Here is a 17,555-nt window from a genome sequence, read left to right on the forward strand (position 1 = left end):
AGTTCAAGCCCCAGTGCTGTAAAATAATAACAATAATAATAATAATAATAATAAGCTATTCTACACCCTTTGCACTTGTTCTCGCTCTCTGAAATATTCTTCCCAAGTAGCAGAAGGCTCTCTCTTTTCCTTTAGACCTTTATTCAAAAGTTATCTTCTCAGTGATTTCCTTGCTCCCCCATCTAATTTTTTTTTTTTTTTTGCAGTACTGGGGTTTGAACTCAGGGCCCCGCACTTGCTAGGCAGGTGCTCTACTACTTGAGCCACTCTGCTAGCCCCCGTCCCCCCACTCCCATCTAAACCACTTTCCTTGCCAATATTTTATTGCCACTTCGGTTTATTTTTATTCCTCAGTACTTTACTGCAATCCTAAAACTATTTATGCATCTTCTTTATTGTTTATAGCTCTCATTATAGTGGAAGCTGAATAATGAGAATAACTTTTTGGTCTGCTTTGTTCACTGTTGTATATACACTACTTAGAATAGTGACAGATAGACATATTTAACACTCAGTAGGTATTTGTTAAATGAATGAATGAAAAGGGTAGACATTTCCAAGAGGTAAATATTATTCTTTAATGAAAAACTTTTTTTTTTAGTGGGATGGGCTTATGAACTCAGGGTTTTGCACTTGCAAAGCAGGTGCTTTACTGATTGAGTCACACCTCCAGTCCATTTTGCTCTGGTTATTTTGGAGCTGGGGGGGGGAGTCCCACAAACTATTTGCTCCAGCTGGCCTTGGGTTGTGATCCTCATGATCTCAGTCTCCCAAACAGCTAGGATTAGAGATGTGAGCCACCAGTGCCTGGCTATGAAAAACTATTTTTTATTTTTATTCTATGAAAAACTTTTTGACAAGCAGAGCTGCTTGACAACATAATCAATAGCCAATAGGCACAGTACACTACCTCTTGAATAGTTGTTTTCTCATTCAATCCTCGAATTAGCCTTAAAATAGGAGGAAGGCTAGGCAGATTATGATGCCAGTTAAAGAAGAAACAGGGCTGGGTGCCAGTGGTTCATGCCTGTAATCCTAGCTGTTTGGGAGGCTGAGATGGGGAGGGCAGAGGTTCAAGGAAAACCTGGGGAGATAGTTCATGAGACCACCCATCTCCAAACTAACCAGAAAAAATGTACTGGAGGTTTGGCTCAAGCAGCAGAGTACCTGCTTTGCAAGCAAGGCCCTGAGTTCAAACCCCAGTGCCACCACACACACACACACACACACACAGAATCAGTACATTCAGAGGACTTACACATTTAAGTGGAACTGTGGATGATCGCTGGCCATGAGTCTGCTAAATGATCGAGCTTAATAGAAGTTGGGATGGAAGGACCTCTGTTACCAGAAGGCATGAGGATCTCTGAAGGTTAGGACGAGTCAAGAACAGAGCCAAGAACACAGACATCAATAAAGGAGTGGAAGAGGTGACCCAGGCTAAGCCATAAGATTTGATCCAGCATCAGAATGCTATGTCTGAGGCTGACTAGTACCTCAAGCCTCCAATGTCAGAACGAGACAGGTAACGTTAATAGACCAGAGAGTCCAGTCGGGGTCTGCAGGGTCTTGCTTATTCCCAGCTTCCAGCAGAGTCTATCATATACTAGAGACTCAACTACTTTTGTTTAAGGCATACATAGAAGAATGAGTATGGGCTAGGGAGGGTGCTCGGTTGTAGAGCACTTGTTTAGTAGGCTTATAGTCCTAGGTTGGTAACCTAACACCAAACACACAAAAAAAGAATGAACACGTTGAAACGGGAAACTGAATCTGAGAGGGGATAGACAGGAGAGGCGTAAAATCACCCAGAGATTCTGGGGTAAAGGCAGATTTTCCCGGGACGAAGGGATGACGAAGACCTCAGGGCACCGCAGGTTGCTGAGAACCATTTTAAAAACGGAATTACATAATTGTCTGGTGATAGAAAGGCGGGATTAAATGGGCGGTTATGGAGGGGCGAGGCTGGAGAGGTCCATTGGCTGAGGTTCATAGCGGGACCAATAGGTAGGAGCGACAAATTTCCTTCCCCTAGTAGTACGTGCGAAGGTGTGTTAACGCCACTTCCGGTCCCGTGGGCGGGAGCGGGAAACAAAAGGAAACGAAGGACGCATGCGTTTGGTGGGTCCCGGATTCTGGTGGGTCCTTCCGCTTAGGCCAGGTGAAGCGCTTCCGGGTCGCCACCGGCTGCCGCCTCCCGGCGCGGTAAGTACAGAAGAAGGATTGCGGCCGTCTCCTTGCTACTTCTTTCCTCCTTTCCTCAAAGAAACCCAATCACTTTGACTCGTCTCTTCAGGACCTTCATATTCAGACTCCTTTCCTCTTAAACAGCTCCTGCTTATTGGCCGCTTCCTCGAAACTAAGCCCCACCCCATCACACAAGACCCGTCATTCATTGGTGTCACTTCCTGTCACCTAACATTTCTTTCAGTTAATTGGCTCTACCCAGGCCCCGCTCATTTCTAGATTAGCAACTGTATAAGGACAAACTGCTGTCCGAGTCCCGCCCATGTCTTCTTCTCGTTGGTCAAGCCTGCAGTTATTATCATAATGAGCAAGGGATGGGCGGTAGCTTTGCGATGGGTTGGGTTTTAGGATGCAGCTTCTCTGGCCTGTCAGTACTTCTGGGATGTGAGGGTGGGCGCTGTTGTGCCTGATACACAGCGTGGGAAGCTTTGGCCCAGAGAATGGCAGCAGTGTTTCTGGGTCGCTCAAATAAATTAGGGCAAAAGGTGGAGAAGATGTAGATCCTTTTCTTCTGTTCTCTACTTCCAGTGCCGTGCCTAGATCTCTTCCCTGCGCGAGTTCTAAGCCTAGCCCCCGACACACCTCTCTGTCTGTCGCTGGGTCTCAAGTTTTCACGTCTATGATCTGGAGGGTTTTTTTGTTTTTTTTTTTCCGGAACTGAGATTTGAACTCAGGGCCTATACTTTGAGCCACTCTACCAGCTCTTTTTGTGATGGGTGTTTTCGAGATAGGGTCTTGGGAATTATTTGTTGGGGCTGGCTTTGAATCGCAATCCTCCTGATTTCTGCCTCCTGAGTAGCTAGGATTACAGGGTGAGCCACCCGCCGGCCGAAGGTTTTTTTTTTTTTTTTTTTTTGGCGGTACTCAGGTTTAAACTCAGGTCTTCATGTTTATTAGGCAGGCGCTCTACCATTTGAGCTACTCCACTAGTTCATTTTATGTGTGTGTTGGGTGTTTTCGAGATAGTCTCTTGAACTATTTGCTTGGGCTGGCTTCGAATGTCAATCCTCCTGATCTCTGCCTCCTGAGTAGCTAAGATTGCAGGTGTGAGCCACTGGCGCCCGGCAGAGCTGAAGGGTTTTAATTCAGATTCTCTGGGACCTTCCTGGTTAGCAACTTCAACCCACACACATGATTTTATTTGTTCTTCTACATCTAGTTCATCAACTCAATTTTCCATCTATTTATTCATTTATTTATGATTTCTAGAATGTCTTACTGAACACTTGCATGTGATGTAAACACTTCCCCTGTCACCCCATTTACTGTGAGTTCATGAGAAAGGTGGTTGGTGTCCCAAACTTTTGTACTGGATGGGTGTGGTAAGAAGTAAAAAGTAAGTTTTAGGATTTGGAGGAGGTAAAGATAATTTCAGTAGAGCTCTGCTACTTTTCATTTTGTATAATTTCATAATGTCAGCCTATATTCTGTTTATTTTATTTACTTTTTTTGGAGGCACTGGGGTTTGAATTCAGGACCTCACGCTTGCTAGGCAGGTGCTCTTACCACTTGAGCCACTCTGTCAGCCCCAGACCTTTATTTTTTTACAGTACTCAGTTTAAACTCAGGGCCTCTCACTTGGTAGGCAGGTGCTCTACTACTTGAGCCATTCTGTCAGCCCCTGTATCCTAGATTCTATCTCTATACTTGGCTTCCAGTCTCTTCCCTCCTTGACAGCCTACAGCTTTATTTATCCATTATTTTACCTAATTATCAGAATAACTTTGAGGATGGTATAATTGTTATTATCCCCATTTTACAGATGAGGAAACTGAGGCCCAGAGAGGTTAAGTGACTTGGCCAAAGTGAAACATCTAGTAAGTGGTGGAGCCAGGACTCAAACCCAGGTCTGTCAGATCCCTAGAGTAATGCTTCTCTGCTACCTCCACTCCACCCCACCCCTAAATCAAATTACAGCGAAATAAAAAACTCCCCAAAGATAATCATCTGACACTTTCCCTCACTCTAGGAGCCATGTCCACCTTGTTCCCTTCACTCTTCCCCCGTGTGACTGAGACACTTTGGTTTAATCTGGACCGACCTTGTGTGGAGGAGACAGAGCTGCAGCAGCAAGAACAGCAGCATCAAGCCTGGGTGAGTGAGTACCTAGCACAGAGGGCCCCTCTTCTGTTCTGTGGGCCACGAGCCACCTGAACTTTGGAGATGTGCTCTGAAAAGGATTTTGATTTGAGCTTGGAATAGGCTGGGAGGCCAGGGGACCAAGGTTCTCATCTTTGCAGTGCCCTAATTTGCTGGGGGACCATGGGACTTCTGGGTCAGATTAGAGCACTGACTCCTGAGACTCAGCCCAAGCTCTTTTTCCTAAAGCATGGGTATTAATAGTGTAATACTTAGAGAGGACCTAGAAGATGCTATCTTCCAGCCAAGCTTGTCACTTCACTCTCACCATAACTATATGAACAAACCAAGGCCCAGAGAGTTTAGGTAGTTGGATCAATTGTATAAGTAGCAGATGACAGGACAGAAAGGAATTGAATCTTCCTGAGAACTGGGAGGAGCTTCTCTCTAACACTAGGAAGTTTTCTTGGGGGTAGAGTGGGCCAGTCCCATGACCCTGACCTGTTCTGCTTGGGCCCTGGCCCTGGTTCCCCCCTCCACCCTTCACAGCTCCAAAGCATCGCAGAGAAAGACAACAACCTGGTACCTATTGGCAAGCCAGCCTCAGAGGTGAGTGGCTTCAGCAGATGGAGCCTGTGCAAGGTCCAGACTGGATCAAAGCAGAGCCTTGATATAGAGCAATTGTGGTTCTCAATCTGGGTAGAGACTAAAAAGCAGAGCTCAAGGGGGTGGGCATTGGGCCTAATTATAAGGTCCTGCAGATCACCCACCAGCCTGCCAGACTCGAGGAGGGTAAAGTTGGGAGAGGGAGGCTCCAAGTGGGCCAGATTTTGAACTGGTCCAGGTAGCCCTGAAGGGCCTACAGGCTCTCCCCTACCCCATCAGCACTATGATGATGAGGAAGAGGAAGATGATGAAGATGATGAAGACAGTGAAGAGGATTCAGAGGATGATGAGGACATGCAGGACATGGATGAGATGAATGACTATAATGAGTCACCTGATGATGGAGAGGTCAATGAGGTAGGTAGGGAAATAGGGGCGGGCCTTTGTTCCTGGGCACCTGTCCCTGACACGATTAATGGTCAAAGGGTACAGAAGCCCTGGATCCACCCAGGGGCAGAATCAGGGGCTGAAGCTGGCTGAGGCTCCTTCCCACCCACACCCAGCCTCCTCTCCAGGTGGACATGGAAGGCAACGAACAGGATCAGGACCAGTGGATGATCTAGGTAGACAAGGCAAGGTGGCCTCAGGGAGATTCCAGGCCAGCCTAACCTACCCTGCACCCTAACCCCAACTCCTTAGCCCACAGAACCAGCTGATGGACCTACTGCCTAAAAGCTCATTCCCGGGCACTTCCTCAGCTGCTGCCAGAACCTGGTTTCCCTGGCCCCTCCCAAGTCATCATTCTGCTCTTGAATCCCCAGAGCTTGAGTCTACCCCACCTTCCTGGCTGGTACCTCACCCTTTGGTTGCCAGGTTGGATCCCTTTCTAACCCTGTTTTAATAAAGATACAGGACTGATTTTATTTTCCCCATGTCTATTCCCTATTTGTTGGTGGGGCCCAGAGGAATCCAGCATCTTTTCTTGGGCTTTGGGGAGGGGACATTCAAGGGATATGTAGTGAACTTAATGGACCAGGGTTGGGGAACGTGGGTCCAAGCTCCTGTACCATTTTCTCTGCCCAGCTTGCAATTATTCTTGCAGGGCCTGTCATTGCCTGCTATTTCCTTTGATCCTGCCCAGAGTGGCATAGGCTGGGGAAGGAAGACTTTCTCAGACCCAAAGCCAGAAACCCTGTGGGCTCTTTCAGTCAACTGCCTTAGTATTAAGAGAGTAGATTAAATCTCAGAACAGGGCCGGACTATTGTAGTCACCCAGAAAATCAGTAACAGAGCCCAGGCCTCTTGCTGTTAGTCTGTGGCTCTCTCTAGAAGGAGGAGGACCAGTGGGACCAACCAATCTGATAAAATTTGACGCTTTAGGTCAGTGTGGAGGTTTGAGGGGAACAAAGTTGGGAAGATAGTCTTTCTAGCCCTGAGTCCAGCTTATGTTGGGCCCCAAAGAGGAAGGGAAGGGGATGTTCTGAGGTCCTTGTTTGGGTGGGGTAAGGGGGCATCAGTAAATACCCCTGGTTTTGGATCTCAGCTAGGTCCAGTATAGGTAAGCTGGGCTATGCCATCCTTGATGGCAGGGAAGTCTGGGAGGCCAGTGTGGTAGAGGCGGCAGCGGTAGCGGCCACAGCTCTTGGCATACTGTAGGAAGCGGGGTGCACCAGGGAAGAGCACATGGTCAGCTAAAACAGTGGCACCAGCAGGCAGCAGAGCATGGGCCTCCAGCAGCTGCAGGTCCCGCAAGTAATATCTGGGCCGATGTGCCAGGAGCACGAGGTCTGCCCGGTTCAGCTGATGTTGGGCTTGTAGGTGCGGGATCACTTCCTCTGAGCTGCCCACAATGAGCTCCACCTGTGGGGATGGGTAGATGGAAGTGAGAGTGGGAAGGACTGCTTTCCCATTCTAGACCCCACCTGGATCTGGCTTACTTCACACCAGGCACTGGCCTCGGTCTTCAAGAGTGTCTTACATTTCTTCTAGCCTCAGAAGTCAGGAGTATTGTGATTTCCCTTCTACCCAAGCAAAAGCTTTGCCCAAGGTCATACAGCTAACAAGAGGCAGACTAAGATTTGGACTCAGATTTTCTGGGCTCTTGAAACCTTCCTCATAACTGCTGCTTTCGTCATTCAGCAGAAAATAAATGCAAATGACTTTGGACAGGAGGGCAGGAGCTTACGTCATCCAGGATCACAGCTGTCTAAGTGGAACTGCTTCTTTTTCCTTAAATAGGAGTCCCTCACAAGGGAGGCTTGGCTAGGACAAGGACTGAGGTGGCGGAGAAGAAATCAGTGTTGGTTGTGGGGATGGGGATGCTGACCGTGCGCTCATCGAAGCCAGCCAGGCGGATAAGTTTCTCAGCCACTGCTGCTGTGCGTGGGTCACGCTCCACAGTGAGAAGGCGCCCCCCTGGGGGCAGGGCCCCGGCAATAAGCAGTGTGGAGTATCCACAGTAGGTGCCCAACTCTAGCACATAAGCAGGGGCCTTCTCTTCCATCAGCCGCATCAGGATCTGTCCTATGGGGCGAGATGATTTTTGTAGAAGACATGGGATATTGATGTAAGGTCCCTGATGAAAAGAGATACCCACCTGCTTTACTGCAACCTCCAACTAGCTGGGGTCTCATGGATTCTCATGGACCATAGCCCTGGCTGCTCCATTGCTCCCTCTGCCTTGTCCAGTCTAGTCTTCACACCAGCCACTAAAAATGTGTCTCACAGATCTGACCCATCAATCTCTGGCTCCTATGATTCTAAAGGCCTATAACTTTGAACTTGGGATCCTCAGCCTGGCATTCAGCACCTTCTTAGACCAGGTCCTATCCTGCCTTACCAACTACAGATCGCAACTTTTCCCACCTGTGTCCAGTATCACAGCTATCCTAAAGAACTATGCCCAGAATCAACCATGCTTTGCTGCTATTCCTTCATGCCACATTTGTGTATGTGACTGGCTTTGCCCTTCCCACACCCCATCTACCTGCCCAACTTGAAACCAGTCCTTCCAGGTTCAGTGCAAATATTCTTTCCTCCAGGAGAGCCCAGGCAGAAACAACCACCCTATCTTCTGGGCTCCCGAGAGGCTTCCAATTTCATCCCCCCTTTTATTGTTCATGGAATATCTGACTGATCTTGGAACCGGTTAAATTTTTTTTCTTTTTTTGTTATGGTTAAATTTTTAAAATAAGATTAAAAGCATTTGTGCTGGGAGCTAGGACTGAGATAAATCCAAGCAGACAGCTATCCTGAATCAGATGTGGAAGCCTCCATGGTAGAGAAGAAAAACTTAGCCACAGATAATTACAAAGCTGTGAGTCACTGTATTTCCCTGTATACTGTTCTCCCTTTGAGGCCAGCATTTGTGGCTGGTTCATCTTTGTGACCTTCCCCAGCACCTAGCACATGCCTGGTACAAAGCGGGTGAAAATAAATGTTTGCTGGATAAATAAATGTCTTAGTCCAGGGCCTTCATTTCCAGATGTGAAAAAAGAGACCCAAAGATGATCACAAACCTGTCCAATTTACCCAGTAAGGCATGGCCCAGATCTTTCTCTACCATCTGGAGGGTTACTTCCTAGAACAGAAAACTAGGGAAAGGATCACTGACCTTTGACAGGGCCCATGTGGCTCAGGTACTCGCAGTGGCTACTCCAGTGGTCCAGAGTGGTAAGGATGTGCCCAGGGTCCCCAGGGAGGGCGTGGGTGAGCACATAGCTGAAAGCTCGCTCCTCAATCCTCAGTCCTGATAAGCAGTCTCGGAGGCTCCTCAGCAAGACTGTGCGCACCAGCAGTCGGAAGTAGTGCCGATATCGTACCAACAATGTCACCACCAGTGGCAGAAATGCTAGTGCAATGGCAGGAGACATGGTCCCTGCCTGGGTCCCAGGGTGGAACGAGGTTAGGAAGAAAATCCATGCCCACAATTTGCCTGTCATTTGTGCAGCCTTTACCAGTAGCAGTCACTGCTCTTATTTTACAAACCATGGCTGAGAAAAGCTGTCTTTTGCTCGGAGTCACACACAACTGGGACTTGGATCCAGGTTAGTATGATTCCAGGCCTATATATTTTTCTAGGACTCCATACTGTCCATGTTTAGCACCCCGAGCTGCCGCCTTTTTCAGTCTCAATGTATGGTTCTATCTCCACATTACTCCCCCTACTCATTCCCTTCATCCCTCCTCCATCATACTGCCGGTCTGCCTATTCTCTGACCCATTATGGTGTAACAGACAAACATTGCAGTCAGAAGCTCCTTAACTGTCATAGGCTCTGCCTCAGTAAAGGGCAATCAGAACACTCTATAGGCCTGATGGGATTATAGACACATCTGTAATCACAGCACTGGGAGGCTGAGGCAGGAGGATCTTGAGTTTGAGACCAACCTGGACTACATAGTGAGACCCTGACTCAAAATAACAAAACACCATAGGGTGGTTGGGTGAGATATCATTTTCCCAACTCAGGACTCTCTTTTTGTTTGCTCTTCCTGGGGGATGAGAGGACTCCTCAATTCTATATTTGTTCTCCAATCCTATCTCCCCTGTGCTCAGAAATTCCTTTACAAGTGCATACATAAACACCACACACTTTCCCCCACTCAGCATTTTCCAAGGTCACCTATGGGGAATGGTTGTTTTCTATGTCCTGGACCATGCTCCCTCTCCACATCTGGCCTTACAAGGCTGCTGTTGTGGGGAGGAACTAAAACTGAGAGAAATGGATGCTAATCAATGAGTAATGGTGGGCATGAACTGATGTGCTTGGGAACCCACAAGACCCTGCTTACCTGGGCTGGAGGCTCCTGCTTAGGGAAGATTGGAGTACAGGACACGGAACAGAAGTCTTTGTAGGTAATAACCCTGAGGCAGGAAGCTAGACCTACTTTGAATTATTGATGTTGAGGCTGCTGTTGTTACCTGAGTCCTGAAGTTCAAGTTACCAGACCAAGAGACAAACTTTAGAGGCCACCTATCCTTCAGGACTCCTCAAAAAACTTAACAGAACTCCAGGGTCTTGATTTGAGGAGTAGTAAATGCTTCTAGGTCTGGTGGCTTCTCCAATCCCTTGCATTAGGACATGGTATGAACCAAAGTGATGGAGAGATTGTATACTCAATTAAAAATTCACATTTTCTCTAAGGAAGTATTAGGGCTTGGGTCACAGAGAAGAGTCAGAATCTTTCCCTGTCCACCAGGAACTCCTGGTAATGAGAATAGAATATGCTGGGGTCACTAGATCATATGCTTCACAGGTACAGGATTTGTTTTCTGAGAGGCAGCCTATCCAGATAGAACAGTGGGTAGCACATAGTAGACAGCAGATATTTGCTGATTTAATAAGTGAATGACAATGGATAAGAATTAAGCATGGGTAGAAAAAAGAAAAACAGAAAAAAAAAAAAGAAGAATTAAGCATGGGAAGCTGGAGATGCTTAAGAGAATGGGATCAGAGAAGGCAATCAGGAGAATTTTGTGTTGAACCTTGAACATAGCAGGCAGACCTGTTGTGCCAGGCTGCACAAGTAAAGTTCAGGAGGGCAATCAAGAAACTGCCAAGTGACTAGCAGAGTGGCTCAAATGGTAGAATGCCTGCCAACCAAGCATGAGGTTCTGAATTCAAACCCCAGTACCACTAAAACAAAACAAAACAAAAACCTGCCAAGTATTTCCCTATGGCTACTGAAGCACATCGCCCATGCCTCACTCCGTGCCATGGAGTGGGAAGCAGATGTCAGGCAATGCACTATTGAGAATGAAGACATAGGAGAGTTTTTTTTTTGTTTTTTTTTTTTTTTAGAGAAACACAATCTTTATTAGTATTTACACTCATCACAGAATAGGTTGCTTAGGACTGAAAAATTGAATATAGTGGTACATGCCTGTAATCTCAGCAGGCAGGGAGCACGAGGCAGGAAAGTTAAGAGGCCAGGATGGAGACTGTCTTAAAAAAATTAAAGCAGGCATTAACATTTAGGTTCAAGTGGCAAATTTGTGAAAAGTGAATTAAGCATTACCATGTGTGCAAAACAAGGGCAAGGGCTGGTGGAATGGCCCAAGAGGCACACATCTGCCCAGAAAATAGAAAGGCAGAGTAAGAAAGTAATTGAGATAATTTGATCAAAGAACTTTATATGCATGTATAGAAATCACAGTGAAACCCCTTTTGTACAATGTAGGCTAAAGGAAAAAAAAAGTTAGACATAGCACTAAGCAGCTAGTGGGAGGCCATCATTACTAGTGAACAGAGATGTCAGATATGTATGGAGGTGATGAAGCCAGGGGCCATATAATAAATCCTATAATCTCAGCTTTTAAGAAGGCTGAACCTGCCTAGGCAATTTGGTGAGACAGGACTGGGGATATAGCTCAGTGTTGGAGCATCTGCCTTATGCAGAAAGTCCTGGGTTCCATCTCTAGTATAAGAAAAAAAAATCAGTTTCCAAAAAAATCAGGACTAGGAAGTCTCCTGCACTTTTTGGTGGGACTGGGGTTTGAACTCTGGACTCTATCTACCCCTTGAGCCATACGTAGTCTTGTCTGGTTATTCTGGAGATGGAGATCCTCCTGATCTCAGCCTCCCAAGTGGCTAGGATTACAGTCATGACCCAATGACTGAGGAAGAAGTACAGCACTATGAGTGAAGCCATGGATGTCAGGGATATTCACCTTGGTGCTGGCTGGAGAATGAAGACAGGAGAGTTTTAAGAAGAGGTGAAGGTCAGCTTTGTGTATTATATTTTGATGGCTACTGTAAAAAAGCAGCTTGACGAGAAAAGCCTGAGGACAAGGTCAGCACGCGGTGCCTAGCTCTTCTACCAGGTTTGACCATTACTTCACTTAAGGTTGTGAAAGAGGAAGCCCTACCAGCTTCCCCCATCAGACACTGAGCATCCAGGGCTACTGCACACCAACTGTGTGCTCTAGAAGCGTTGGGCCTGGATGCCACTCGCCTCTTGAAGGGCATTTGGAAGAGTATATGATGGCAGCTCTTGGGATGACTTTGCTCACTGGCACAGAAAGGTGGCCTTGGAGCCAGAGCACAACAGTCCAGGGTGGACAAGATTCGAGTTTAGAAACTGATAATCAGGTGACACGCCCCTCCCTTTCCTCGCATCACGTGTCTAGTGCTTGTCACTCAGGGTGTGCCTTCTCCATTGCTTGGAGGTGGTCATGTGGTTAGGGGAGGGGCCGGAAGATGGGGTTTTGGCAGCGGCGCCCTAGCGGCTCGTGGCCTGGGTAGGCAGGGGGAGGGGAACGGGTGGTTGCTCGCCACCGGCAGCCGCGGGTCATGTGACCGGAAGGGCTCCTGACGGACGCCGTCCCTCCTCGGCGCGGCCTGAGCGCCCGGCCCGACCCCGGCCATGGGGTGCTGCTACAGCAGCGAAAATGAGGACTCGGACCAGGTGCGACGCGGCAGACAGGGCTCGGGAGTGAGGGCTATGACCCTGGGGCTTGGGGCTCAGAAAAAAGCCTGCAGAGTTGGGGAGCCGGACTGCAGGGCTCACCGAGTACGGAGGCCTGGAGGGGACAGATTACAGGGGGGACGCCGAGCCGGGCTCCTATCCTGTTAAAGCCCCAGTTCTCAACACTCCTCGCCTGGGGTTATGCGGGTTGCCGTCCTTGTGAGTCGTTCTCTCTCCGTCCATCGCCCCTATCTTCAAACCTTTAATGCTGCAAGGATCCTCAGCCTAGCTCCCTGGGAAGCATTCCCTTCCCCACTTACAGTGCCCTCTGCTTGTTTTATTAGCTGACTTAGCGAATCCATTGTAGAGGTGGGTACGGTGAGGCTCTGAGTCAGTTTCTCGAGATGAATCAGGAATTTGTGTAGCCACTCTGTGCCTGGAGTTGGAGAAGTAAAGTCACTGCTGGTTTGATGTCAGAGAAGGCCTCTGGGAAGTTGGTCGCCTTTGAATTGGCCAATGAAGGATTCACTGTGTGGACATTGTAGCGTGTGGGAAGTTGGAAAGCAGTAAATCGAGTTTTGCTTTGGCTAATTTGGAGAGATGGAGAACTCATTAGTTCTCAGTTGAGCTTGCCTCGGTGTAGCTAGCTCCTGCCTGATGCCTCTAGCTAAAGGGTGCCTGTTTTGAGAATATGTCTATAGATCTGGTCCCTTTGGAGAAAAGATTAGGTTGGGGAGACCTGTACAGTTTTAAAATTCTTCCTCTTCCCCTTGGTGCATTTTCTTCTCCAAATTTCAATACCAGCCCTGCCTGGCCAGATCACCTTTGAGGAGGAAATCTTTCCAAGAATGAAGCCACTCACCTTTTTTGATTACCTCTAAGCCGGGATTCTGTCTTTCAACACATAGCAGGCACAGGGACAAGTACAATGGTTTCATCCAGTAGCTTGCAGTTTAATAGGGGAGATGGCCACAAAAGTAGATTATATCACTGGTACTTGGGAAGTAATTTTTCCCCCAATGAAGATATTTTGGGTTAAGGACTAAGCTCAGGAAAATTTATTTGCATGGAAGGTGTGAGTGGCTCCTGATCCTCTGTTCTCCAAACACCTAATGAACACATACTCATTTCCTTGCCTGCTAAGCATGCTTCTTGGACAGTACCCCTCATTTCACCTTAGCCTGTTAGAGGAGGAGATGGCAATGTTCTTGTCTGATGGGAGAGCTGTGGCAGAATGGAAAATTGTCCCTTTCAAGGAATAAGAATTCATGCCTTATGGAAAAGAATACCAGCTTCTAGCTGGAAGGAAGATCTGGGCTTGCTGCTCTCCTGAATTTCCACCTTCCCATTGATGGGGCTCTTATTTCTAACACCCAGAGGAGGCACTTGATCAATATGAGTGATTTGAGGTCTTGTGTGGCAAAGGCCATAAGCCATTCACTATCCAAAGGCCCTCTTCTGTTCTTCAGCAAGTCCCCATCCCACTCTTATTGCTGTCCTTTTATTATAATAAAAAGAAATGTACAACACATTATCATTTTCAAAGGGCTTTTACAGTTGTCTCATTTGACTCATGCAATCATATGGGCTAAATGATTTACCTAACCTGAGAAATGCTCTGATGCCATGTCATCATGTGCTTCCTTTTGGGCCAAGATGTCTCTTCCAGCCATGTCCATAGAATGGGTGGTCAGTGTGGGCAGGCTACATATGGGTCTGTGCTGAGGTAGACAGTGAAACCTTGTACATTGACTCAGGAACAACCTTGGTGTGACGAACCTATTCCATGCTCCACTCATTCTTTGGGTGTGTGGTGACATTATTTGTGCACTTTCAAGGGAGTGGAATGGCCTCTCCTGGGAGTCAAAAAATAACCTTGTTCTTGAACTCAAGAAGAGAGAAGCTATGTTAGAAGTGGTGTTGGGGGAAGGACGGACATAGGAAGCAAACTTGGGCCTCACTATGAGCCAGCTTTCCTTAGAGATAGTTTCATCTTTGGCAAATATTTTGTCTTTCTATCTCTTTAACACGGAGGAGAAAGATAGGCAAAGGTATCTGGGAGTTTAGAGGTGATGATGCAGAAGCTTATAGCTTCTTTCAGGGTATTGGATCAAATGGCCGGGGCCATTTAGGCAACCTAGGCTTGAGAAGAAAGAGCAAGGTGGAAAGGCTGGGCCTGCCTGGGGCAGGGCAGGCAAGGCAGGAGGAAGTGGCTTTCAGGAGTTGTGGGTAGGGGCGCTGGCTCCAGCAGCAGGGAAGTCTGGTAGGAACTAAGGCCTGGAGGGGAGCATTGAGGCTGTTGGTCTGGCACTTAAGGTTGGTGAGTCAGCATTAGCCAGGATTCCCCTCCACCCCATCCTTGGCTTTGTCCTGAGCTCTTCATGACTTGGACAGACCCCATCGGGTCTATTTATCCAATTTGCAGCTAACAAAGCCAGCAGGGATTTGCAGCTGATGGGTTCAAGGAAGAGTTGAGTTCAGTAAAGGCAGTAGATTAGAACAAGTGCCTGAAACAGGACAAGGAGAAATACAATTATACAGGATTAGGGAGACGTGGTTTGGTCCTAGATCAGCTCTGGGGGTTGCGCTTTTTTGCTCAGGCTAGTAGTAACAGGGTTGTTAAAAATGAAGTTCAATCAGGCTACACTGAAGTATGGTGGTTTGGCAAAGGAGGGAACAGCTCCCCTGGTTCATCTCAAGTCAGTATATACCAAGTACACTCTATTTGGGTTTGGGAGTCACATACAGAAGAGCATCAGAGGACTAGAGGGTGAACACCTGAGAGGTTTTGTGCCTATTTTGTGCCTCTGCATCTTTTCAGGACCCCTAGGACTGTTTGGTTCTACTGTAGTTCATCCCAGGCCACCAACTCTTCTGAGCCCCCAAGGGCAAGTCCAGGGACTCAGTGTTACCTGACATTCCATAAAGTTGGGCACTTTAGATATTCCTTATAAAAGTATCTGAAGGGAGAACTCTAGGAAAGGAAGGTTGGGCTAAGGGTCTTGGGATTGACTTCTCCTTTCCTAATGATCTCTCAGGACCGAGAAGAGCGAAAGCTGTTGCTGGACCCTGGTAGTCCCCCAACCAAAGCCCTCAATGGAGCTGAGCCCAACTACCATAGCCTGCCTTCCACTCGCACAGATGAGCAGGCCCTGCTCTCCTCCATCCTTGCCAAAACAGCCAGGTGAGTGTTTACAGGACCAGGCCTGGGATAGAGCTCTGCTGTCCATATCCAAGGCTGGAATAGAGGCAGTTAAGCCCCAGAATATGGGAACAGGACACAGTCGCTGGTAAAAGGTGTCTGGGCCCTGCCCTACTTCAGTGGAAAGGTGGGGACATTGGTGTCAGATTGCTCTGGCATTGGCACTTGGCATTGAGTTCTGATGTGCCTCTCTGAAGCACCTGTCATGTTCTCTCTCTCCTCTCCCCAAAGCAACATCATTGATGTGTCTGCTGCTGACTCCCAGGGCATGGAGCAGCATGAGTACATGGACCGGGCAAGGCAGTATAGGTAAGCAAAGAACTAACTACAGCCCATCCCTCCCCTCTATGCCTTTCCAGTTTTAGAGCCTGGGCTGCAGTTCAGATTCTTCATTTGGGTGCATCCCAGGAGACTGACTACAAATCATTTGGGTGCCTCAGTAGGAGTTCAAGTCAGCCCTGTTTGCCCTATGTGCTTGTGTGTGGCCAGGCCAAGGGAGGTGCACCTAGAGTGAGTTTGTGATGAGCCAAGACTCCATGTCACCTTGTTCCTCTGGCCTGAGGGAGTGAGGCTAGGCTGGGCTGGACTGTGGTCTAACTGCTCTTTCCCATTCCCTCCCTCTTGGCCAGCACCCGCTTGGCTGTTTTAAGTAGCAGCCTGACCCATTGGAAGAAGCTGCCACCGCTGCCATCTCTTACCAGCCAGCCCCACCAAGTGCTGGCCAGTGAACCCATCCCCTTCTCTGACTTGCAGCAGGTGAGCTAACCCTGTCCTGACCCCTACACCCGTCCTACCCTATCCTGCCTCAGAGGAAGTGAAGAGTTTGTAGCCTATGGACCCAGCTCATTCCTGCCTTGTGTTTTTTTATATCCTACCTGGTTCCTTCCTACAACCTTTATTCTTTTTTTTCTGGCTTGGACCTTGCACATGCTAGGCAAGCACTCTACCAATGAACTGTATCTTCAACCCTTGGTTTTTTAAGATAGGGTCTCACTATGTAGCCCAGACTGACTTCAAACTCTATGATCCTCCTGCCTCAGCTTCTTGAGTGATAGGATTACAGGTGTGCACCACCACACCCAGCTCTTTTTGGCTTTCTGTCCTCTGCCATTCCCTCCTTTTTCCTTCATTGCCATCCCACCCACCCCATCCCCACCTTTCTTATCCCCTCTCTCATGTGTCTTTCTGTTCCTCTTCTCCCTGGCCCCTTTGCCTCAGGTCTCCAGGATAGCTGCTTATGCCTACAGTGCACTTTCTCAGATCCGCGTGGATGCAAAAGAGGAGCTGGTTGTACAGTTTGGGATCCCGTGAAGAGAGGGGTCCTTGGACAGCTCTTCTGTCTTTACCCCTGTCTCCACCCCACCTCTCCTGGCTCCCAGCCTCACTGCGGCTTATACAGTACCCTAACCTACTACTAATCACGGAGAAGATGTGGAGAAGAGCGAAGCTAGAAGCCTAGCAAGTGAGGATGGAGCAAGGGAGGGTAGAACCATTTGGGATTGGCCTTCAAAGCCCTAGCCAGGGTTGGATGGGGGCCAAGAAGACAGGGCCTGGTAGGTCTTCACAGTCGTTGGGAAGGTGGAGATACCACATGGGGGTGAACTCCAGAGGACCTAGGGGGATCCCCCCTTTCACCCTTTCTCTTGGCCTCAGATTCACTCCTGTCCCCCTCTCCCTGATTTGGTGCTCATAGGCACCTCACTAGGGTTTGTGACCAGGGTCTAGATGAGTTTGAATTAACTGAGTTGAGTTTGCATTTCTAGCACCCTGGGTTTTTACATGTTTGGTCTTTGTTTCTGTTTGTCACCCTCGATAAAGAAAATATATTCATTTGTGTGCTGGTTCAGCCCCTCTGTCCTGCCCACTACCCTCCTATTTACTCCTGGCTACTCGAGTCTATGAGTAATGAAATGTGGGAAGGAGGCATCTTCTGGGGGCATTAAAGAGGAATCCAGGAGATAAAGGGTCAGGGTTTCCAGATCTTACCTGAGACTGGGCCTGGGCTAACCTCA

General features: G+C 48.0%; 3 protein-coding genes across 8 annotated transcripts; 2 read left to right on the plus strand and 1 right to left on the minus strand.

The window, feature by feature from the left end:
- The first annotated feature begins 2,058 nt into the window (after window positions 1-2,058).
- LOC109693011 (anaphase-promoting complex subunit 15) lies at window positions 2,059-5,860 on the plus strand. Of its 5 annotated transcripts, none has more exons than XM_074084169.1 (6): window positions 2,059-2,205; window positions 4,010-4,064; window positions 4,217-4,341; window positions 4,876-4,935; window positions 5,212-5,349; window positions 5,444-5,860. In XM_074084169.1, exons 3-6 carry the CDS (start codon window positions 4,222-4,224, stop codon window positions 5,615-5,617), a joined length of 492 nt encoding a protein of 163 aa, XP_073940270.1. In that variant the 5' UTR covers window positions 2,059-2,205; window positions 4,010-4,064; window positions 4,217-4,221; the 3' UTR covers window positions 5,618-5,860. The 5 variants fall into 5 exon arrangements, with proteins under 5 accessions (XP_073940270.1, XP_073940256.1, XP_073940273.1 ...); XM_074084155.1 differs by having other exon boundaries at window positions 2,060-2,205; window positions 4,010-4,094; XM_074084172.1 differs by having other exon boundaries at window positions 2,062-2,205; window positions 4,010-4,094; window positions 5,496-5,860.
- Window positions 5,861-6,211: 351 nt separating this feature from the next.
- Window positions 6,212-9,128, minus strand: Tomt (transmembrane O-methyltransferase). The gene is made up of 3 exons (XM_020174003.2): window positions 8,546-9,128; window positions 7,259-7,455; window positions 6,212-6,792 (listed from the first exon to the last, which is right to left on the minus strand). The coding sequence occupies exons 1-3, from the start codon at window positions 8,871-8,873 to the stop codon at window positions 6,472-6,474; spliced, it is 846 nt and encodes a 281-aa protein (XP_020029592.2). The 5' UTR covers window positions 8,874-9,128; the 3' UTR covers window positions 6,212-6,471.
- Window positions 9,129-12,176: 3,048 nt separating this feature from the next.
- Window positions 12,177-17,373, plus strand: Lamtor1 (late endosomal/lysosomal adaptor, MAPK and MTOR activator 1). 2 transcript variants are annotated; one of them, XM_020174012.2, is made up of 5 exons: window positions 12,177-12,341; window positions 15,380-15,525; window positions 15,775-15,852; window positions 16,173-16,299; window positions 16,762-17,373. In XM_020174012.2, exons 1-5 carry the CDS (start codon window positions 12,300-12,302, stop codon window positions 16,852-16,854), a joined length of 486 nt encoding a protein of 161 aa, XP_020029601.1. In that variant the 5' UTR covers window positions 12,177-12,299; the 3' UTR covers window positions 16,855-17,373. The 2 variants fall into 2 exon arrangements, with proteins under 2 accessions (XP_020029601.1, XP_073940287.1); XM_074084186.1 differs by lacking the exon at window positions 12,177-12,341 and adding an exon at window positions 12,426-12,560.
- The last annotated feature ends 182 nt before the right edge of the window (window positions 17,374-17,555 follow it).

Source organism: Castor canadensis, chromosome 1 (genome assembly GCF_047511655.1).
Source record: "Castor canadensis chromosome 1, mCasCan1.hap1v2, whole genome shotgun sequence".
Lineage (NCBI taxonomy): Eukaryota > Metazoa > Chordata > Mammalia > Rodentia > Castoridae > Castor > Castor canadensis.

Excerpts from the sequence above, each read along its gene's own strand:
- Lamtor1 (XM_020174012.2), top strand. The coding sequence starts at position 12,300 with ATGGGGTGCTGCTACAGCAGCGAAAATGAGGACTCGGACCAG. Across the intron at positions 15,853-16,172 it reads GACCGGGCAAGGCAGTATAG|CACCCGCTTGGCTGTTTTAA; the intron begins GTAAGCAAAGAA and ends CCTCTTGGCCAG. Across the intron at positions 16,300-16,761 it reads CCTTCTCTGACTTGCAGCAG|GTCTCCAGGATAGCTGCTTA; the intron begins GTGAGCTAACCC and ends CCTTTGCCTCAG.
- Tomt (XM_020174003.2), bottom strand. The coding sequence starts at position 8,873 with ATGACAGGCAAATTGTGGGCATGGATTTTCTTCCTAACCTCGTTCCAC. Across the intron at positions 7,456-8,545 it reads CCACATGGGCCCTGTCAAAG|GACAGATCCTGATGCGGCTG; the intron begins GTCAGTGATCCT and ends CTCGCCCCATAG. Across the intron at positions 6,793-7,258 it reads CTGGCTTCGATGAGCGCACG|GTGGAGCTCATTGTGGGCAG; the intron begins GTCAGCATCCCC and ends CCATCCCCACAG.
- LOC109693011 (XM_074084169.1), top strand. The coding sequence starts at position 4,222 with ATGTCCACCTTGTTCCCTTCACTCTTCCCCCGTGTGACTGAGACACTT. Across the intron at positions 4,936-5,211 it reads TTGGCAAGCCAGCCTCAGAG|CACTATGATGATGAGGAAGA; the intron begins GTGAGTGGCTTC and ends CTACCCCATCAG. Across the intron at positions 5,350-5,443 it reads ATGATGGAGAGGTCAATGAG|GGGCAGAATCAGGGGCTGAA; the intron begins GTAGGTAGGGAA and ends GGATCCACCCAG.